Raw genomic sequence first — 24,390 nt, forward strand, 5'->3', positions numbered from 1 at the left:
ACATAATGTTCCAATTACAAATCCAGAGCCTATCATTCCCTCTTCCATAATCCACGCTGGGCTGACCCAAGACCTGAGCACTACACTTCAGAGGTTTCAAAAATTAGCTCCTGATAATACCCCGGAGGGATGTTTATTTGTTCCGGTCCATTTAAGGAAGGCGGTTCTTGCAGAAGCTCACAATATTAAGACTGCTGGACATCCCGGAATCCGGAAACGTGGGAAATCTTATCCCATACTGTATGGTGGCCATCGTTACCTACTGATGTCAGGACTTATGTTCTCTCTTGCGAGGGGTGTGCCAGAAATAAAGTTCCCAGGAATCGTCCGGTAGGTCAGTTGGTTCCGTTGCCCATTCCTGCAAAACCCTGGACTCATTTGTCCATGAACTTTATAGTCGATCTGCCACTTTCTGCAGGACACAACACCATATAGGTTGTGGTAGATCGATTCAGCAAAATGTCTCACTTCATACCACTAACCAGCCTCCCTAGTGCTCGAAATCTGGCTGTCCTGTTCATCCAGCACGTATTCCGCCTTCATGGACTCCCTACTGATATTGTGTCCGATCGTGGTTCCCAATTCGTAGCACAATTCTGGAAATCTTTTTATACCCTTCTGGGAATCAAGGTTAGCCTTTCTTTTGCATATCTCCCTCAGTCTAATGGGCAGACTGAGAGGGTTAACCAGTCTTTGGAACAGTTCTTACCTTGTTACACTTCGGAATTTCACGACAACTGGTCATCCTTGTTACCCTGGGCGGAGTTTGCCTATAATAATTCATGTCACTCATCCACGCAAACCTCACCATTCTTCTGCAATTTTGGTTTTCATCCCAGGGCCAATTCCTTGTATTCTCTCAAGCCTGCTGGTATTCCGGAAATTCGTTCCACAGCCAAGAATCTCAAGCTCATCTGGAGGAAAGTGCAGTTATCATTGAGACGAGCCTCATTTTTTGCTAAAAAAAAAATCGGACCGTCTCCGTACCACTTGCTCCCTCAAAGTGGGCCAGAAAGTGTGGCTGTCCACACGCAATATTAGGCTCAGACAGCCTTGCAGGAAACTGGGGCCTAAATTCATTGGTCCCTTCCTCATTGTTAAACAGATTAATGCCGTAGCTTTTAGATTGAAAATTCCTAGTTCATTAAGGATCCCCAACACATTCCATTGCTCCCTGCTTAAACCTGTGCTATACCCAAACCAATCCCACCTTCCAAGTTCACGTGTACTGAATCGGAACAAACCTCAAAAATTTATAATTCAGAAAATTCTTGATTCTAAGAAGGTACAATCTCAGGTGCACTTCCTGGTGCAATGGAAAGATTGAGGTTTGGAAGAGCGGTCTTGGGTTCTGCGAAGGCAACTCCATGCCCCTAAACAGCTGAAGGAGTTCTTCAAGAAATTTCCGAAGAAACCTGGGTGTCTGGGTTCTTTGACCCCTCCTCAAGGGGGCAGGGTACTGTCACGAGCTGCGGCGGTATCCACAGCCGCCACAGCTCGCTTCCTGTCTCCTCTGGAGTCCCGGCCGTCACTTTGACGACCGGGACGTCACTTCCGCCCAGCACCCGACCGTTGCCAAGGCAATGGTCGGACACCCTGCACTGTAGCGCCGTGTCCCGGCAACAGGGGACAGCCAGGCGCGTGCGCAAAGATATCTAATAGCCTGGGGGCTATTAAGGTTTAATTTAATTTACTAGTTGGCACCTGTGTGTTTTTCAGAGCTAGGCTCTGATTGGTTGTTGGGAGTATTTTAGGCAGTGAGGTCTGCAGCCTCACTGCCGGTTATAGCTTCCTGTTGCCAGTTTGCTGACCTGCTGTGTTCCCAGTTCTGTCCTGTGGATATTACGATCGGATTGCCTGTGTATGACCCCTTGCCTGGATTTGGACCCTGCCTGTGTTTCTTGTGACCCTGATCTTCCTGCCTGTATCTGGACCTTGCTACCGTGCCTGTGACCCTTGACCTCGGCTTGTTTATTGGATTCCCTGTCTGCTGCCGGCCCTCGACCCTTGCCTGGACTTCACTCCGCTTTCCTGGGTTCTCCCTAGTCGGTACGCACTTCACGACCCTCTGCTAGTCTGCAGCCAAGTCTGTCCCCACCACTAGGGGCTCCAGTGAACACCTGACTGGCAGAGCAGACTCCGGGTTGTGCTGTACCGGTTAGAGGGGTTCCTAACATTAGGTAGACTTATAATTTGTGGGTTTTTGTATATCTGGATATATATTCCACTTAGAATGTAAACTCTCTAATGAGCATGGTCCTCCATAGCTTTGTTTTCCTGTCTGTATTTATTTTGTCTGCCTTGTATGTCCTTGTTTTATGTATGTCCTGTTTTCCTTACTGTACGGTGCTGTGAAACACTGTGGCTCCTTACAAATCTACGATAATAAGTGTTTGAAGAAGATTAATATTGGTTGCTCTGAAAATTTAAAAGGCCCCAAATGAAGAAAAGAGAGGTGAGAGCTATATGTTTAGTCTCAATGTCCAGCCAAGAGATTGTGTTGGAAGGGGCAAAAGTTCCTGCTATATGTGCTAAATATGCAGTCACATAGTAAAGCTTAATGTCTGGAAAGCGACACCCTCCATTTTTAGCAGACCTCTGAAGTTCAGTAAAGACTGAGTATGGACTGGTAAGGTCTGAAAGTAATGTAATAATTTCAGAATTGTATTCATTTTGATGACTTTGATGCTACCCAGCTATGAGATTATCAGAAGTTTCCAAGTAATTATTGTAAAGTTGATTTTGTAGTAAAAAATATAACCATATTGTCTATAAATGTATTTCTATTAGCAAGACTAATTTGTGGTTGTTTTAGAGTCAGGAAAATATAATCGGCCAATAATAAGATGTTATCATTAAAGTCCACAGCCTCCACTCTCTGCAGTCTTTAGAAAACCGAATAAATTATGCTAAGGGTTCAGTCACCAGTGCAAAATTAGGGGGAGAGATAGGGCACCATTTTGAATATGGACCACATTTGAGGGGGCTCCAATGAAACATTACTCTAACTGGAGGGGAAGTATACAATTCCTAAATATACCCTTCAAAATCTTTCATAAAAGACCACATGTTTCCAATGTAAGATATTCTGCCTTTTAGGATTAACTGTGTGTTTGCAATGCTTGCTGAGGAGTCAGGAATATGCGAAAAATTATGACATTTATTTCTGCACAAAACACACTCTTTAAAGTAAATAGTGGAGCCCTAAGGCTGAAGAGTGTTCTACGAAATAAACAAAAAACATTGTATAGTCCAGGATAAAATCATAGATGGCAGGATCAAAAAAATGCAAAACAAAACAACAGATTCAGGGCCTGAGTCATTAAGGAGAGTAAAGCATTAAAAAGGAGTAACTTTGTATCCGGGCAAAACCATGTTGCATTGGAGGGGAAGGTAAATGTAAAATGTGGGGACAGATTTATAGTTGGGGTAGGGCATGTCCGAGATCAACTTTAAATTTCAGTGTACAAATAAAGCTATTAAGTATTTGTGTGCTACATGAAAAAACAGCCAGTATTTAACTTATGTGCATGATATTAAACTGATTTGCACCCCTTGCACCGTAACATGGTTTGTCCCAGAGAACATTTACTCCTTTTTTTTTGCCTTACTTTCCTTAATGACTCAGGCCCTCAGAGTTTAACATGAAATGCATGAAATCATTCTCTGAATAGCAGATAAAACACTAGGCAGCAGGCAAATTCATAGGAGGAGCTGATCAGAGTAAGGCAGATTATGCATGAAATCACAGTGTCTGAATAACTGATAAAACTCAAAAAGCAGCAGGCCAATTCGCAAGAGGAGCTGATAATGTTATGGCAGAATATGCAAGAAATCAGTCTCTGAAAAGCAGATAAAACACACTAAACAGCAGGCCAATTCACAGTAGAGGCTGATCACGTACAATGCTGGAAGTTTCTAGACACATGAATGTTGAGAAACGGATGCTGGACGATGCACACTGGATTTGCAGAATGTCCAAGCACAGGAACATGGATCAGAATAGCAGGAGGCTGGAACATAGAATACTGGTCATGAGTAACAATTAATGACCAACAAGGTCAGAAGGTGAGAAGCTGGAATATATAGTCAGGGAAGCAGGTGTGCATGATCAAACCAGGTAATTAGATTAAACCCTACAGCAAAGGTGCAGAGGTCTATAGTTCACAACAGCAGCACCTCTGGGAGAACAGAGGTACTGCAGCGCTGGTTCAACACTGCCTTCTCTGCATCCAAAGAATAACAGATGGGATTTTCTTGGAAGTAATAATTCGGATCAGATCTACAGCTCTTCTTGTATTCTCTCTCGCCTGATGTTCTATGATAAACCCCACTGTCCTACTAGTCATGGTGGTCCAATGCTGGAAGAGCTTTATTTAGGGGTTAGCTTGGATTTTGGTGTAGATTTTGAGGTCATTATTCAGGAGGGAGAGGTTTGTAACTTGCACAGTTGTGGTCCTTCCTCCCTTTGTGAAAAACAACTATTCTGGCTTCTGACATAATATATGGGAAATGTGTGTTCTGGAGAGCAGAGTTGCTAGTGTGGTGGGGAATGAAAATATCAAAATATTTTTTATAATGATCACTGAGAAGACATCCCCACTGAGAGATCTACCTTAAATGACCTGTTTATTTCCTCTGCTGTAATTTCTGCACTGAGCCATTGGACTGATCGGTGAGAAAGCTGTGGGAATTTAACTTTGCTCATGAAGTTTTCACTGTGATCCTCAAGTGGAAGAGGAGGGGTCTGCAGGTTTTGGGGTAAATTATATAAGTTGGTGTAGTAATTTTGTAATTTATCTCACTAGCCTTAAGGTTGTAAGTGAGATGTTCAGTGGAGGTTTTAATAGTTTAGTGGTTGCATTTGGAATTTTAATTTGTTTGCTAAGATTTTATCAGCTTTATCTGCTTTTTCATGAAATATTCGTTTGAGCTATTTCAATTTATGTGTGCTATGTTCTGAAATGACCAGGTTGTGTTATTCTCAAACTCTCCTGAGGCTCTAGGATATCTGGGTCAGGTAAAGCTTTATGCTGAGTTTTAACGTCTTGAAGCTGTTTAGTCTGCTTTATTGTTCTGAATAGCTTGACGTACTTGACTTTAGAAGCTGTATTTATCAAATGGCCTCTTACCACAGCTTTATATGCCTCCCACAGAATTCCACGATAAATACATAGCCAGTTATTGAGAACAAAATATTTCTCTAGGAGTTTGCAAACCTGTAATTTCAATGTAGGGTTATGGAGGAAGGCTTTGTTAATTCTCCAAATAGAGGATATATGGAGTGTAGTTAAACCTGATAGATCAGCTGAAATAGCTGCATGATCTGACCATGTAATAGGATGGACCTGGACGCCATTTTTAGGGTCAACCTGTGACTAAGTAGGATAATAGCTATTCTGGAAGAGAATGAGTGAACCAAAGTGTAAAATGTGTATTCTTAGGTAGTGCAACCTCTAGAAAATCAGACAGAGCCTTAGATATTTCTGTCATAATCGGAGAGTGGGGTACAGGGTAAGACCTCTCCCTGGCAGTTAAACAAAAAGCGGAACTCGTGAAATACATAAACACAATGCAGCTCAGTAAAAACATCCAAAATGCCACATGATAAATATGTTCTATTTTCTAAGACACATTGGCCATATTCAAATCATTCGTAATGAACAAAAGAAATGGTTTCCTCCCCCCACCTCATATAGCATGAGGCTGGTACTGTGAGTAGTGATACCTCAGAAGCAGCTAAAATTTGCATATCAAATGCTGTGAGCCAACTTCCTGGGAAGAGTGGTAGTGAGGTACAAGCTGAAGTCAAAGGATTGTAGAAGGTAGAATAGTGGAGGATGAAACAGAGGTCATAGGATTGGAGATGATAGAAGGTAAAACAAAACATGTCTTTTGCAAAGCACAAGCAGACAAATCTAAAACAAACTTTGCTCCTTCAAACGTTTGGTAGAACTGAGGGACTTTATAAAGCAGTGTTGGCTAACCTGTGACACTCCAGGTGTTGTGAACCTACAAGTCCCAGCATACTTTGCTAATATATAGCAACTTATTGCTGGAAGGGGATGCTGGGACTTGTGGTTTCACAACACCTGGATTGTCACAGGTTAGCCAACACTGTTATAAAGGCTACAAACAGGTGAGTAAATGTTCTGATTGACTTGATATTTTCCCTGAAGGGCTTGTTCTTAGCAGATTGATGATTGCAGGAATTGAGAGAAAGTGTTTGTAGCTGTCATTGGGAATAGTTCTCTAATAACTGTCATCTGGAACTAGTCTTGTGGTCCTCACAGTAATTGTTTTCTGACAGTGGTCATCTGGAGCTATTGTTGCAAGTCCTCACCGATTTTAGGTATATAATGAATAGTAGAGTTTCAATTGTATTCAAACTACTTCCCTTTCTATTCTCCTATATTTTTATATCCACCCTCCTACTTGTAAATAATCAGAATAAAACAAGTATTTTAAACATATGAAATAAACTTTTTTTTTTTTCTTTTTAAACAAAAAGCAAGCAAACAAATTGTAAACCAAAGTTATGCTTTACACGAATGAGCGCAATAGATGTTTATCTTGTTTCAGTGTTATTGTTTTTTATATGTTGGAACCAGTGGTCGAAATCTGGAATCTAGAAGTGACTTTATGGAAAACGTAAGGGAATGGAATTTGATAGCTTTACAGTGGAGGCAGTAGGAGAAGTGGCGTTATGGCATACCACTGTATACCAGCCCATTTTGAAAACTAGTTGGAACAATTACGAGTACTGTGTCTCTTTCCAAGTGTCTGTGGGTTAATAATGCTTTGGTACTTTCAGAGTCCTAGGAGTAAATTTATCAAGCTGCGGGTTTGAAAAAGTGGCTATGTTGCCTATAGCCACCCATCAGATTCTGGCTGTCATTTTGTAGAATGTACTAAATAAAAACTAGAATCTGATTGGTTGCTATAGACAACATTTCCCCCTTTTTCAAACCTGCAGCTTGATAAATTTACCCCCTAAGCTCTCTAGGTATAGAACTAAGTAACCAAAATAAACATATTCAAAGAGAATGTAGTGGTCAATTATTAACAGCGTTATATGTGGTAGATTGGATGCGCAACAATAAGCAGGTCCCGAACATTACCTATTTACACGCGGTGGTGGGAGTATGCCTGACCTTCACAAAAGATTATGTGAATGGAAAACAGATAATATAGATAATTAACAAATATTTTTTAATAAACAGTTTATTTTTTTAATTTTACATACATATTCATTTTATTAAACTTACACACACACTCACAGATCAGGTTATCTGAGTATTTGCAGCTGGCTGTTTAAGAGTCTGCCCTTATATGAAGATGCATATTTCCCATCATTTTTTTTTTTTTCCCAATTAAATTAAACCCTAACAAGCATATTTTCGCTTCTCTACAGATGATGGAAATGCCTAAAATGTAAAAGGTATGTACAGTGTAAGGATAAATTATGTGTACGCATGGTACATTGGTGGCCACGTTGTAAAATGTATATACGTGCTTCCGCTTTTATATTTGCATGGCTTTTTGTGGCTATAATGTGTTTCTGCAGTGTTAGCCAATATGTGTATATTTTATTCTGTTTCACACATCCCACTAGTGTCAATAGGACCAGCATTAAGTTTGCATTTTTGAAACTGTGTGTTTAAAACATTTGACCATTGAAATAGAAAGCTAGACAAACATATCTAGAAGGTTTTTTTTTAATCTTCAGACATTTTTAGTAAGATTGTGAAAGTATCCTCCAATTTTCATCCCACAAATCATACAAAAATAAAAGATGCATCTGCACACCTTAAACACTAATACCACATTAAGTGCAGTTTTGCTACGCATGAGGTTTAGTGCACATTTTATTATCCATGAAAAGTTGACCTCATACAGATGAGTATCTACACAGTTTGTTTATTTCTCTAACAATAAATTCTCTGTCTTAAACCAAAAAATTAAAAGTAGATGTTCACATATAGCAAGTGTAAAATTGTCTTTTAACGCAGTAAGATTTTGTTTAATCGTCAACATGCTCGTAATTTAAAGAAGCATTTTACCGGCTTTTCTGCCACCAAATGTCATCTTGACAGAATTGTACTTTGCATATCAGAGAAAGGAAAAGTATGTAGTGCATGTATACTGTGCTCTGTGAATCAAATTACTTTGTTCATGTCCCAGCTTGACTTAATGAATCTTCAGCATATGTGGTCTGAGTGGAGGTAATTGTCTAGTTGCTTGTTGAAAAATGGACCACGTGTGCCCCTGCTATAGCGAAAATCAGTCCAAGGCCGGTCAGTGCAGGGTTGATGCCTGTATGGGAAGTAAGGTCACAAAGCAGTGTGCTCCACTCTCAGAGGCTATCAATGCTTCATTCTGACCTTCCCTGGCCTATGGAGTCTGGGACAGACTTGCCCACTGTTTGGGAGACTCCTGAATTCCAAGTAGGTCTCCCGGAAGAGCAGCCCATCCTGCTCGCTGTCGCATCTGAGGATCTGTCTGTACCCGCATTGGGTTGTGTCTCTGGAGCTGGACTGGTGACTACGTGGACAAAGCTGGGTGGCCTGATAATGTTCCTCTGCATGTAGTGAAAGGACTGGTGCCGATGGTGATTACACTAGCAGAGGAGAGCAAACAGAAACCAGAATACTTTTACCGGAGTGCAATAAACAGTTTGCTGGAAGTGAATCGCTGTAACTGGAATGTAGTGCTGGAATCGGACTGAAGCCAGAATGCAGACTGCACTGTCAGAGCTGGATCAATAGCAAGATGTTATGCGCGTTTTATCGCTATCCAATAACGATTGTCAAATCTCGATTTGTGTTTCCAACTCACAAATATTTATTCTCAAAAGGTAGCAGAATAATTCAAGCAAAATAATAGTAAGTACAGCCGTTCCTTATCGCAGGCGCTCTGGATCCAGCGAACAGTCATTCAGTCCTGAAGTCTGTGGACAAGATGTCTGATCACTGGATGAAAAGCTCCTGCTTATATGCAAACAGAAATACAGTAAAACAATGCAAATATTGTGGCTTGCTCCTATTGGTCCAGGTTTAAGGAAGGTCCAGGGGGTTGTAGATCAAAGGCTGGTTCAATCTAAGGAATCCAAAGGTGGGGGTCATCTCTCCAGGGGATGTGCTCTGTTCTTCCCGCCAAAACTCCAGTTACAACCAGTCCATTAGCATATTATAGTCTGCATTATATTAAAGGTTTATCCCCTAACATCAATAACTAGAGTATGCAATGTGCGATCTCTTCGCCGAATGCACCGGACAGCTTCTGATGTAAAGGGGGTTAATATGATATCAGACATTATATCATATCCTTTAACCTGAACCATATGTATCACTAATATGCATATAACTTATAATATTACACATAAACACTACTATATTTCGACATAAATAACTGTGTTGCAACTATGATTAATGTGTACTATTTATAAATGTGTGTGTTTGTGCGAATGTATACTAAAGTGTAAAAACTGTTATTGCCACGTGTTGCGGCTGGATACGCCCTTTCACGCCCTAGCGTGCTCTACGCATAATTTCAGACAAAGACAATCAAGTTTGCTCGATATTAATTGAAATTACTTTATCCAATTTGCTGACTTTGACAAAGACTAGCAAGATAGATAGCAAGATTGCAAACTGCTGGGAACCAGGTTGGCGTCTGAAATACAGCATTGCACTGGCAACAGGTAAGGGCTCCAGGAAGTCCTCTTATAGTTGTTGTTGATTCCTGATTGGAAACTACAGTCAGCTAGGCAGAAGCAGCACTCTTGAGTTGCTGAGATGGATCAGGTGACTATATCCAAGATGGCAGCTCCCATTAACTGGTTTTGGAGGGAATCTGAAATGGAGGCTGTTATCACCTGATTGGCTGAGAGGAATCATGTGACCGAATCAAAGTTGGCCACGCCCATACTCTGATTCTGGAGGGATCTCTGGAGTGAAGACAGACTGGACAGCATCTTACAGACAGGTCTGAGACCAGCAGATCCTGAGGAATGCAGGGACAACTTGGAAAGGCAGCGTAGAGGTAAGTGACAGAACCTGAGAGCCTGGTGTGTGACACTCACTTCATAGTGAAGTAGACTGGATGAAGGCCTACATGACATGATTCGCTGCACCACACCCCCATCTGCATTCCTATTTCCTCTCTGGAATCTCCTGCAGAGCAGAGGAAACAAGTTGGGAAGTATGGTCTAGCCATCCCAGTGGCTCTGGTATGTAATGGATGGGATCCCCAAAAGCCCTGGCCCCTTATACAAAACAGTATAAATAAAAATACATGTATACACCATTTTAAATAAGCTTTAATTGAATAAAGGACTTCCCAAATTCTGAGGTCACCGCTTTCCTCTAATATTCTCCATGGCAACCATTGCGGTGGATTAGTCCCTTCCAACTGTAAATAGAGACCGGAAATTAGAAACACCCCTAGAAAGTATACAATCATGGCCAAAAGTTTTGAGAATGACACAAGTATTGTTTTTTTCAATGTGTGCTACTTCAGCGTTTTTTAGACCTTTTTGTTAGATGTTGCTATGGTATACTGAAGTAAAATTACAACCATTTAATAAGTGTCAAAGGCTTTTATTGACAATTACATTAAGTTTATGCAAAGATTCAATATTTGCAGTGTTGACCATTCTTTTTGAAGACCTCTGCAATTCGCCCTGGCATGCTGTATATCAACTTCTGGGCCACATGCTGACCAATGGCCGCCCATTCTTGCCTAATCAATGCTTGGAGTTTGTCAGAATTTGTAGGTTTTTGTTTGTACACCCGCCTCTTGAGGATTGACCACAAGTTCTCAATGGGATTAAGGTCTAGGGAGTTTCCTGGCCATGGACCCAAAATTTTGATGTTTTGATCCCAGAGCCACTTAGTTATCACTTTTGACAAGGTGCTCCATCATGCTGGAAAAAGCATTGTTCTTCACCAGATTGTTCTTGTATGGTTGGAAGAAGTTGCTCTTGGAGGATGTTTTGGTACAGTTCTTTATTCATGGCTATGTTCTTAGGCAAAATAGTGAATGAGCCCACTCCGTTGGCTGAGAAACAACCCCACACATTAATTGTCTCAGGATGCTTTACTGTTGGCATGACACAGGACTGATGGTAGCGCTCACCTTTCCTTATCCGGACAAGCATTTTTCCAGATGCCCCAAACAGCCTCTCTCCTTGAAGTTCTTTGATGATCCGATAAATGGTTGATTTAGGTGCAATTTTACTAGCAGCAATATCCTCGCCTGTGAAGCCCTTTTGTGCAAAGCAATAATGACTGCACGTGTTTCCTTGCAGGTAACCATGGTTAATAGAGGAAGAACACTGATGTCAAGCACCACCCTCCTTTTAAAGCTTCCAGTCTGTTATTCTAACTCAATAAGCATGACAGAGTGATCTCCAGCCTTGTCCTTGTCAACCTGTGTTAACGAGAGAATCACTGATTGATGTCAGCTGGGCCTTATTCTGGCAGGGCTGAAATGCAGTGGAAATGTTGTTTTTGAGATAAAGTTCATTGTCATGGCAAAGAGGGACCTTGAAATTAGTAACAATTCGTCTGATCACTGTTCATGATATTCTGAAGTATATGCAAATTGCCATCATAAAAACTGAAAATCGAGACCCCAAGTGGTATCACAGAATGTTTTTTTTTTGGGGGGGGGGGGGTTTCCTATCAGATAGGTATTCTAAAAGAAATCATTGCATCTTTTCAGATTTTTTTTCAAAAAATGACACACTGTCCCTCAGGGTCACTACTAATAAAAAGTTGAGCACTTCTGAAATAGTCTGTAACGTATGCATATTTTATATACTCAGTGGTTGAAGTGGAAAATTAGAAGCGACGGTATAAAAAATTGTAATGGGAACGTAAGTGAATGGAATTTAATAGTTTTACAATAAAGGCAGTAGGAGAAGTGGCGGTAAGGCATATCACCGTATACACCCCACTTCGACCACTGCCTATACTTGGTAATTGCAGAAACTTTTTAAATCTGGAGTATTTTTTTCATATTTATTCTGTTTCCCTTTTATATTTTTTCAGTGGGTGAGGTTGCTCTCTGGGCATATATCTGTTTCGAGTTCTGGAAAAATGAAGATGAACATGATGTGCTTTGGCACCATCATTTATGGGGAGCTTTTTAATGTATTGGCAGGTATACAAGTTTTTTTCTGCAACAAAAGAGTGGATAATGTTGGGAACATTGATTTTCTGGCATTTCCACAAATTTTAGTGAATGTGAAAAGTTTAATTCTGGCATGCTGTAGCTATGACTATGATTATTACCCCAGAACACTAAAGTATCTCCTCTTCACTTGAAGTGTCAGGGTAAAATGAATGCACATTATTAGAAAAAATATTGCTGTGATAAATTAATAATATGGTAACATATTTACAGACATTCTTTGATTGAAAAATACATGTACCAATCTTTGTATTTCCTGAGCAATCAGATATTTTCAATAGTAGTCTGTATATTTATGACAACAAAGTGAATCTGGAGTTAAAGCTATACAATGAAGGAGCAGAGCTGGAATGAATTGCTAATGATTGGATTGGTGGTATTTTAACTGAATTTACCATAGTCACTAACAAGATAATACATGCTATTGGAGCTTGATTTAGATCAAGTTGCTTAAATCAATTTTCAGAAACATTACCATTTCCTAAATAATCCTGTAAGTATTAGATCTTGTTGATACCATTGTAGAAATATTTTTCAATGTATAGATTTTAAAATATTCACAGAATTGCTGTCACAGTTGAATTATGCAAATCTACACTAAAACCATAGTAACCATTTAGACATTGCCCTCATTGGACCTCATTTTCTGTTTACAAAACGGCCGGATTGAAATTTGCAGCAGCTCTGAACTGGTGGATGTTATATCCCATGCTATACATTTTTAATGAATGCATTTTGCATCTTCCATTTACAGTTAGAGAACTGTATTTCTAGGTGCACTTTGCCAAATATAAAAATAAAAATTATTGAAGCACACAAAAGAGACAGCAGTATCCCCTCAATTTTAAACCATAAATAAAGCTAAGCAAAGCAGTATTTTAGGAGATCTTTTTGCATAGTGATACTTTTCATGGCTTTCTGCCTCCCTACAAACTTAAGCACACTTTTATTTTGCAGAGACATCTACCGACAGTAAGATTAGGTGTGAATTTTGAAATGCACTGGGTGAAACATATAGGTGCACCAGTGCAAAACTAATGTGCTTTTCAGTGCACTTTGTAAGTTTAGTACAATGATCTGATTTGCATTAGACATAACATAAAATTGCTGATTGATTGTGTCACCGCTCAGACCCGCTGATCAGATGAGCGTGTTACTTACCTGACTTCCAGACTCCTCTTCCCCGGACGAACGCTGCAGTCGCCATATTGCTGGGTTCTACGCATGCGCAGACACCTATCAGCTGATTGATTCATTATAATAGGCACTTCCTGCATTTGTTGTGTGCCAGATCTTCAGGTCTCTCCTCCTAGTTAGATGTGTCAAAGCCAGTGCTTTGTTGCCTGTCCTGCTTTCAGCTCCACAGGATCTCCTCAGTAACTACTGCTGCAGAAACTATTATTCGCTGTGTTCCTGACTCATAGGCACTGCCCAGCTCCACAGGATCTCCTTTACAACCGCTGCTGCAGAACCTCTTATCCGGTGTGTTCCTAACTCATTGGCGCTTCCAGCCTCACAGGTCTTCCTTTTGTAGCCGCTGCTAGAACATCTTATCCGCTGTGTTCCTTTATACTCTTGGCTCTTCTGGTTTCGTCCCTTACCCTTTGAGAGGACAGCAACCTGCGGTTGGGGAGCTGCTAAGTCCATACTCCCTTGCGGGAGTCCCTAGTGAAAACATCCCTCTCCGTTAGACCCCGCTCCTCAGAAGGGGGTGGTGCTAAAACGGGCAAATACTAAGGGCATTCCTAGACCTCCGAACTGTGACAGTAAGATCTGGCCTGAAATGGATACCGATGGAGAACCTACTGCCAAGGACATGTTGCAACATCTTGTTGGAAGTGTTGAGCAGCAAGATGCCACCGAGATTCAACTCCTCCAGTGTTTGCAAGCGCTGGCGGCTCGTCTAGATAATATCCAGGGAAATCTCCCTGCTCCTCCGGCGGCAGCAGCCCCGACTCTTCAGCTCCTTTTGCAGGTGCATCCGCCTCCACTTTAAGGTTACCATCTCTCCAAAAGTTTGATGGTGACCCAAAAATATGCCGACGATTCCTGAATCAGTGCTCGATCCAGTTTGAGCTGCTTCCACACAATTTTCCCTCCGGTCGCTCCAAAGTTGCCTACATCATCTCTCTGCTGTCCGGACAGGCACTAGCCTGCGCATCCCCACTCTGGAAATGGGATGACCCCATTCTTCACGACTCTGCAACCTTCATCGCATCTTACTAGAAATTTTTTTACAAACCGGGCCGTGTTTCCTCTGCATCCTCTAGTATACTCAGACTTCGCCCTGACTCCCACTCAGTCTCGCAATATGTAATCCAGTTTCGCACTCCCTCCTCTGAACTTCGTTGGAACAATGAGGCCCTTATCGCAGCCTTCTGTAATGGACTTTCGGTTAGGATAAAGAATGTCCTAGCCTCTCAACAATTTGGATGCCTTAATCTCACTTTGCCATCGAGTAGATACTTGTTTCAGAGAAAGGTTTTCCGAGAACGAGGTCCCTCATCGCCCTGCCCTCAGGTTGGCCCCTCGATTTATTCCGCCAGCTTCCACCGAAGAACCAATGCAAACTGGCCGGTCAAGACGCTCGCCTGAGGAGAGTCAATGAAGGATTTCCAACAATCTCTGTAGCTACTGTGTGGAGCCGGGACACCGCATTGCTTCCTGTCCCAAGCGTCAGGGAAACGTCAGGCCCTAACCTGTACCAGGGTGGTCAGGCTGGGGACGTCAAAATACACTTTAAATGTAAACAAATCGGGGGCGGCTGGCAATTTCATCTCCACTGCCCTGGTGAAACGCCTGTCCCTACCTACCGAATTTCTTCCTCAGCCTATTGTCATCACGGCTATAGACGGAAGTAGAATTGCTAATAGAACATCTACTGCCGGACCAAGCCTCTAACTCATTCCTTATCCCTCCTCAGGTCACCAATCCTGTTATTTTGGGACTTCCCTGACTCCAACAACACTCCTCTCATATCGACAGGAACACCTCCCAGATACTAGCCTGGGGTCCTCTTTTTCACTCCCGTTGTCTTGCTCAAGTGAAACCGCTGCAAGTTGTGTCTTCTTCCTTTGAACCCTCTAGGTCGCTGTTGCCTCCTCACTATGCCTCCTTCGCAGATGTTTTCTATAAAATTCACACCGAAACCTTGCCTCCTCACTGGGTCGTGGAACTGTCCTATTGATCTCCAGCATTGCAGTACTCCTCCTAGAGGTCAGGTGTACCGGCTATATATTCCTGAAATCCAATCCATGACAGAATATGTTGAAGAGAACCTCCAGCATGGATTTATTCGGCCTTCCAACTCACCAGCTAGTGCTAGTTTTTTCTTTGTAAAAAAAAAAAAAAGACTGCTCCTTGCACCCATGCATCAATAACAGGGGTTTGAATGCTATCACAATCAAAAATCGATATCCCATCCCACTCGTGAAGTAACTTTTTGACAGGATTAAGGGAGCTTAAGTGTTCACCAAATTGGACCTTTGTTGAGCTTACAATTTGAACAGAAGCCACAAGGGTGATGAATGGAAGACCGCTTTCAACACCAGAGATGGCCACTATGAGTACCCGGTCATGCCCTTTGGGCTCTGTAACGCTCCAGCGGTGTTCCAGAGTTTTTTTTGTTTATGAAATCTTCAGAGATCTATCATACTCCTGTGTTGTGGTATATTTGGACAATATACTAGTGTTTTCACGATATTTACCCTCTCACTGCAGGCAATTGGTTGAAGTACTTACCAGATTTCGGAAGAATCAATTATTCTGCAAGCTCGAGAAGTGCTCTTTTGAAACCCACCAGACAGCCTTCCTAGGTTATATTGTATCTGGTTCCGGCCTGGAAATGTATCCAGAAAAGGTGCGAGCCATTCTTGACTGGCCTCTTCCCTCTGCGATCTAAGTAATTCAATGTTTCCTTGGTTTTGCCAATTATTACAGACAGTTCATCCAAGGTTACTCTACAATAGTCTCCTATTGTAGTTCTTACATGATAGGAGGCGGAAACTACAGTCTGGCCCCCTGGTTGAAACTTTTAAATCATCAAGTCTGCCCTTTCTTCCGCACCCATTCTCAGACAACCGGACCCCACCTTACCCTTCTTCGTGGAGGTTGATGCCTCGGCTGTAGAAGTTGGAGCAGTACTCTCCCAGTTCTCCTCCTTGGAGTAGAAGTGTCACCCTTGCGCTTTCTTCTCTCGTAAGTTCCTACCAGCAGAGAGAAACTATGCCATCGGGGACAAGGAGCTCCTAGCCCTGAATTTAGCACTCTCTGGAGGTATCTTCTGGAAGGCTCCCAGTTTCCTGTTAACATCACCACAGATCATAAGAGCTTACTTTATCTTCAATCTGCTCATTGCCTAAATCCAGGCATGTTAGTCTCTTTTTTTCCCCCAGGTTTAACCTACATATTACCTTTAGACCTGGTTCAAAGAACAAGAAAACAGACGCACTTTCTCGAGCATTTCTCCACGAGCCTGAATCTTTGGAGTCCTCTCCCTGTCTAATCCTAGATCCTAAGACACTCCAAGCTACATCCACTATCATCTCTCCTCCGGGCAAGACCTTCGTCCCTCCACCTCTCTGTAAGAGATTATTCCAATGGGGTCATGCCTCTCCCTTTTATCGGTCATTCTAGAGTTGTCAAGACCATCAAGATATTCTCTCAGAATTATTGGTGGCCTACCCTTCGCACCGATACCAATCAGTTTGTGGCAGCTTGCTGTATTTGTGCATAGCATAAGACTCCCCGGTCGAATTCTGCAGGACCCTTAATTCTGCTACCTCTTTCATCCAAACCATGGTCATTCATCTCCATGGATTCTATTACAGACCTCCCTTCTAGCAAAATGTTCAATACAGTGTTACAGTGCTACTAGAACATTTTATCCGCTGTGTTCTTTTATACTCCTGGCTCTCCTTCTGGTTTTGACCGTTACCCTCTGAGAGGCCTGCGATCTGTGGTTGGGGAGCTGCTAAGTCCATACTCCCTTGCGGGAGTCCTTGGTGAAAACCTCCCTCTCCGTTAGACTCCGTGCCTCAGAAGGGGTGGTGCTAAAATGGGCAAACACTTTGGGCATTCCTAGACCTCCGAACTTTGACAGATTGGTAATGAGGGATCCTTCATTTTGATACAGACATCCATCCCCCTTCTTTGTTTTCCTTTGGCTTTATTTGTCCTAGGACATATGTTTGAATCGGCTACATTGCTATTGTTCACAAAATCTTGAGAAACTGATTTGCTAACAAACACAGACCGTCTATTCACATATCAATACACAGAGCTATGCCACATCACTCAAAAGAGAGCATGGCTTTCACTGTAGGAAGAGATTGCAGACCAATTCCTTACTGTGCTCCTCCAAGAGATCTAAATTATAAAGTCAACACAATTGCCTCTTGTTCTCTCTCTCCACATATTTAACCCCTAGCCCCTTCATCATTTCTTCTTGGACCTTTTCCTATGATGGATTTTCCAATACAATGGTGGATGATTATAATGACTTGAACAATAGCACAACTGGAGGGGAACATTCTACCAGGAAATACAGCTACATGAGGACAACATTCAGCATTCACCTGCAACTCCATAGTTTATTCCTGATGTTTCCATCTCTCCCTGGCAGCAAACTTTATATCTCAATGTCAGGAGCCGCGACTCTCTTCTGCCTTCTCCTGGTGTCCCGGCCGTCTCTATGAAGAACGGGACGCCACTCCCAGTATTCGGCCCCACCGTTGCCAGGGGAACGGCCGGACGCCGAAGTTAATTGTATCGCGCCCCGGCAATATAGATCAGCTGGGAGCGCGTGTCATAGTCTGTAGGCCAATTAGCAGCCAGGGGATTAATTAGTTGCTGCCTGGGGATGTTTTCAGGGTGAAGCACTGAATGGCCAGTACCAGTATTTAAGGCAAGAAGGGCTTAGCCTCCCTGCCGGTTATAGTGTTCAGTCTGTACTGTTGCTGACCTGCTCTGGATTCCTGTATTGCTGATTTACTGTTGTGCGCCTCTGCCTGTACCTTGGACCTTGCCTGCTTATCTGTGACCTTGACCTTTTGGCCTGTATCTTGGACTCTGCTGTTTTGCCTGTGACCCTGACCCTTGGCATGTTATATGACCATTATACCTTGCTTGTGACCCTTGACCTCGGCTACGCCTGACCATCCGCTACCATCTACTCAGCCTCCTCTGGCCTGCCACTGCGGTGTTGTATAACGAACTTGCACTACGCTAAGAGTTAAGTCCTGGGGGCATCTGAGTACCTGTAAGCACATAAAGCTCTACGGGAAAGGTGGCTGCTAAAGGTGAAGACCTCTGTCATCTGTTCTGCAAGTTAGTGATGAAACCGGCAGCCTAACACTCAAGAACTCTATTTTGAGCTCTGAACTTATTTCCTTCTCACCTCTAGAAAGTTTGTTTTATCAGTTTATTTATCTGCAACATCCCCTTTGTTTAATCAGACTGCTGTTCAGATTGCTCAGCCATTCCCTTCCCCTGCAACAGCTGTTTCAGTTTTCTATCTAATCCTTATATTTCAAACCTTCTCAAGGCTTTGCCTGCCATCTCAAGTATGATGAGTTGTAACTAAGTTTAGACTGGACTTTGGACCACTCTCCTATTTCATGACTCTGCAAGGTCTTAATTATTACATCTCCTATACCTTATTCCTCTTCATTCAACACTTCCCCACATGGCTTCCCACATCTTTACTCCACACTACAGGCCCAAGCCCAAACCCTCCATCGTCCCTGGCGCTCAGTAATCTGTTTACTGAGGAGATCTCGCGAGTGAACTCTCGCGAGATCTCCTCAGTAAGGAGCTCACAGCGCGCCGGGGACGGAGGACTGAACTGACAGGTAAGCGCTTAGGGGGGTGGCTCACATTGGGGGCCTCATGGGGGAATGGAGACGCCCTTAGCCCAGGGGCCTCCATTCCCTTAATCCGGCCCTGTTCACACCCTAGGTCTTTGCGAAACTGCTTTCTTCTGGTTTGCCTCCTACCTCTCTGGCCGCTCTTTTAACGTGCCTGCTTCAGACTCGTCCTTACCCCACTCTTCCTCTTGCTATTGGACTCCCCCAAAGCTCTGTCCTTGGCCATCTGCTCTTCTTTCTCTACACCACTTCTCTTTGTGAACTTATTCAATCATTTGGCCTCTATTACCACCTTTATGCTGATGACACGCAAATCTTTCTCTCCTCACCTGACCTCTCTCCCGCCTTTCTAACTGGGGTATCTAGCGGTCTTTCAACTGTAACTACTTGGATGTCACAGCGCTTACTGAAACTGAACATATCCAAATCTAAGCTCATCATATTTCCACCTGTCAATGTTGCTGTCCCTACCAATATCTCCCTCTTGGTTGACAACATCACTCTTTCTTCTGTTACCCCCTGACTTAGCTTTACCCATTTCATGTCTCACCAAATCCTGCCACTTCCTCCTCCGTAACATCATGAAAACCTGTCCCTTCCTCTTAGAAACCAACCAAAATCCTGGTCCATTCACTCATCATTTCTCATCTCAACTATTGCAACATCCTTCTCGCTGGCCTTCCTGATTCACTTTTTCGACCTTCAATTTGTACAGAATGCTGCGGCTATGCTCAACTAACTCTCCCATCACACGCCTTCTGTTGCTACTCTGCGTAAATCCCTTCATTAGCTCCCTATCCTTTTCAGAATTCAGTTTGAGCTCCTTACCCTCACTCACCTGCCAATCCTACCACCTCCTAACCATTCTGTCCATCACCTCTTCTTCCTCACCTGCCATCTCCATTTTTTCCCAGTTGGTCCTACACTCTTTTATAATCCCTCTCTCTAGAATGTAAGCTCTTGTGGGCAGGGTGCTCTCTGCCTATTGTCCCATGGCTGTCTACTGTCTAACCCCTTTGTACGTCCTGTCATGTCTTTTGCTGCACACTATGTGAATCCCATAGCTTTACTCACACCCATCTGTGCTACTTATGTGTATTACCTCATCTATTTGTTACTTGCATCTGTATCTGTTGCACCTTATAAATAAATAAAAATAAATATAATGTATAAGGATATTGTTGCTGTTAATTAATGCTGAGATCAGTGAGATAAATTGGGACAGAGTTACACGTGATACGGAAACTGGAAACATTGGAGTTGGTAGTGCATAGGTTAAATGTATGCTATGTGATGTGATACTGCAGTATGATTGTAGGTTATATAAATGGAATAATTGGTGTGGTGTGTGTATATGTGTGTAGTATATGTGTGTGTGTGCGTGCGTGTGTGTGTATGTGTGTATATATATAGATATATAGATATATAGATAGATATATATATATATATATATATATATATATATATATATATATATATATATATTACACCGTATTTCCCCATGTATAAGACTCACCTTTTTCCCCAAAATTTTGGGTCTAAAACCTGGGTGCGTCTTATACAGGGGTAGCGGGGATGCAGGGGGGGGGGGGGGGCCATTACAGTGGCATCGAGGGGGAGCGGGGCAGCGTTATAGGGGCAGCAGGGGGGATCGAGGGGGAGCGGTGCAACATTACAGGGGCAGCAGGGGGGATCGAGGGGGAGCGGGGCAGCATTACAGGGGCAGCAGGGGGATCAAGGGGGAGCGGGGCAGCATTACAGTGGCAGCAGGGGGGGGATCCAGGAGGAGGGGAACAGGCAGAGTGGCAGCGGGGATTCAGGAGGAGGGGGACAGGCAGAGTGGCAGCGGGGATCCAGGAGGAAGGGGACAGGCAGAGTGGCAGCGGGGATCCAGGAGGAGGGGGACAGGCAGAGTGGCAGCGGGGATCCAAGAGGAGGGGGACAGGCAGAGTGGCAGCCGGGATCCAGGAGGAGGGGGAACAGAGGCACAGAGGCAGCGGGGGGTGATTGCAGGGAGAGTGTGCTGCCAAGCTGCTCTGATCACAATCAGAGCAGCCAGCCATCACACTCTCCCTGCCTTTTTTGACAGCTACCGTAATATTTTTTTTTCAAATTTCGGGGCCAAAATTAATGTGCGTCTTATACATGGGAGCGCCTCATACATGGGGAAATACGGTGTATGTGTGTATATATATATATATATATATATATATACATACAGTCAAGTCCATAAATATTGGGACATTGACACAATTCTCATATTTTAGGCTCTATACACCACCACATTGGATTTGAAATGAAGCTAACAAGATGTGCTTTAACTGCAGACTTTCAGCTTTAATTTGAGGGTATTTACATCCAAATCAGGTGAACAGTGTAGGAATTACAACAGTTTCTATATGTGCTTCACACTTTTTAAGGGACCAAAAGTAATGGGACAAACTAAAGAATCCTACATCAGGCTTTGCCGGCGAAAATGGTTTTGTTAGGAGTGTGGTTTCTTGTCCAATGAAAAGTCTGCCCCTGGGTTTATTGACTGAATGCTATTTACTATGGTTGCTCTTTACAAATTCTGACACTATGTTGTAATGTCTTTCTGATAAATAGAGAAATGATCTTAGATGCAGTTTACTTTGCTAACCCTGTTTACAGTCACTTTATTAATGAGTAACTTTTTCTTCTTTTCTCTCTCTCTCTCTCTGCAGTGCTTCTAAATTAATGTTCACTGACAAGCACATGGACACATGGAAATGGTTTTGTATACCATCGTTACATATGGAGAAGATTTCAATGTACAAAGACAATATTTCAGAAGTTACTTTTACAAAATCAGCTTAGAACAGAAGAATATGCTTCTCTGAACCGTCTCGGATTATTTCCCATTTTCTACATACTACTCTGATTCATGTGTGCCTGGGACTACAATACAGTTATTGGGTAAAATGGTATTTGGTGTATCATACATAGGTAACAATTCCTTTTAAAACATTGCACAAAAGTTATACACCTGCCAGATCTTTCCTAGATTTATTACTACAAATAAAATGGAAACAACAATCCACCCATTTTTAATGGCCTGTTATTCTCACTGATTTCTTCATAAACATTGTATAGAATTGTAGATCAAACTCAGAATTTAATTTACATATAGCGTGCAATGTTATAGTAGTATATACTTTTATAGTAGACCATTTATAAATGTGCAAATTATCCGAGAGCATAATGCTTTTAGTGATAAACTTTTTTAGATATATTTCATGCTTTATTCGAATAATTATGCACAGTACATGACGATTAAAACAAGTTTACACTTGTTTAAGTGAACACAAAGATACCAATCTTCATAAGAAAAATTAGTCTTCGATTTGCTGTCAGTACTTGAAAAAAGATTGTATTTGCTATAAGTAATTACCCACATTTCACATCTGTCAGACATAAGGAAAAAAACATAGATAACAAGAATATAAATGTAATACTGTGTTCAGTTTTAATACAGATGTTAACAGGACATAGACCTGAAGTCATGGCTCGGGACGATCTAATTTCTATTAACAGTACAAAAAGTCTATCTTGTACTTGAACCAATAAGTTATAATAGTGTTTTACTAAATCTTCATTCCGGAATTGAAACAGTCTAAAGAGATTGTACTTTTCAGGTAGATAACTCTTCCCTTTCAAACCTTGTGTCCTTTAGTTACAGTAAATGTACCTTACGATGGACGATAGATTTAACTTGTCAGATCATACAGAAACTGTTGATCCTGTTTTCTCCGCATACGAAAAAGTTAGTATTTCAGGCTCTTAGAATGTTTCGCTAGTCTTACTGTGAAGACATAAATTTGTCAAGGCTAGACATGTTGAATATATATAATATATATATATATATATATATATATATATATATATATATATATATATATATATATATATATAGATATAGTAAACCACAGTGTCCACAATTCTTACATGTAAGTATTGTTGACCATTGATTTCACAATAGTTTCTTCATATAGCTGTAATTTCCAGCCCCAATGTTTGTTGTGGTAATTTTACAATGGGGTAAAACATCTATTGTTTCAACGTGGAATAAATAATGTTTAACATGTATCAAACTTACTTTTTAAATTGCAAGACATACAAAAATGGCTAACTTATGATCCCCAAAAATAGCAAGCGTTGATTGTATATGGTGATGTTCTGTGTTCTTAGTCACTTACAGTAGTACTGTAAATAGTTTATAATAAAGAGATTAAAGTTTGTACTGTTATATTCTCCTGTAAATTATATTATCATAATTGTTGGTACTATTGCTTACATGCAGAGGTCAGTGATGTTATAATTCCTGTTTTAGTTCATCACCTCTGTTGATGCTGTGGATATTAACACGACACCATGGGATTTGTATTCCCTTAAAAAGGAATTCTGGCTGGAAGTCTTGTCTTAAGTTCTTAGTTATATTCTTCTAATATAACACAGTGGTATGTTATCCCATATTTGATTGTACAGGACTAAGTGCTTGAAGGGAAAGTATAAATTAGTAAATCATTGTGTTTCCAGTAAACTAAAACAAGCATAACTTGTGCAGGATAATGTAGGTAGAATTGTTTGAAATCAGTTTACCAATGTTTAGACTACAATTTTCATCTATCTGCCTTCCACATGCTCTGCAGGATAGCTCATGAGAGCACTTTTTTTTTTGTGTCCCGAGTGTTCAAATGTAACTTTAGGAATTCCTGTTGGAATGCAGATCAATGATTTTAAGGATATATGTTTGTAAGTAAAATCTCTGGAATATATATACCCTGTGATTCACAAGGTATGGTTATACTATGTGCAGTTTGAGAAGAAAAAATGGTAATTCTCCATTAAGTGCTGGTCCTGTTGTAGTGAATCAACTATCCGTTTAATCTAACCATATAAGGATAGGGTGTTTGAAATTCATATTTATCACACTAGCAATTTGCATATTTTTTTTGGAACATACTGTACCAGCATTTTCAATGAAGCATATATATTTATGATTCTTGACAATAAAATTAATTCATATGTCTAATAGAATATGTGCCAATCCTCATTCAGTAGTTTTGCTGAAGTACATTGTTTACAGACTATTCACATAATGTCATGGTAAGGTTTATTTTAATGCAGTTTTGTTTTAAATAAAAAAAAATGTTTTTGTCTCCTGGACCCATCTATGCTGTGGTTGTATTGTAAATTGCCCTTATGGATTTAACTCTGAAGATTGACAATATTTGGTTGACATTTCAGTGGCATACTATGTCTTAGTGTGTGAACAATAATTGTAGAATTATTATTAAGCATTGAT

General features: G+C 41.5%; 1 protein-coding gene across 2 annotated transcripts in view; it reads left to right on the forward strand.

The window, feature by feature from the left end:
- Positions 1 to 24,122, forward strand: part of LHFPL3 (LHFPL tetraspan subfamily member 3) — a 140,175-nt gene extending 116,053 nt beyond the window's left edge. The window contains exons 3-4 of one of the 2 annotated variants that reach the window (XM_075208762.1): positions 7,415 to 7,441; positions 21,770 to 24,122. In XM_075208762.1, coding sequence (XP_075064863.1) covers positions 7,415 to 7,431 — 17 coding nt within the window. In that variant the 3' untranslated portion in view covers positions 7,432 to 7,441; positions 21,770 to 24,122. The remainder of the gene's footprint in view (positions 1 to 7,414; positions 7,442 to 21,769) is intronic. The other variant, XM_075208763.1, reaches the window with a different exon arrangement.
- Positions 24,123 to 24,390: the final 268 nt, after the last annotated feature.

Source organism: Mixophyes fleayi, chromosome 4, assembly GCF_038048845.1.
Source record: "Mixophyes fleayi isolate aMixFle1 chromosome 4, aMixFle1.hap1, whole genome shotgun sequence".
In the NCBI taxonomy this organism is placed as follows: domain Eukaryota; kingdom Metazoa; phylum Chordata; class Amphibia; order Anura; family Limnodynastidae; genus Mixophyes; species Mixophyes fleayi.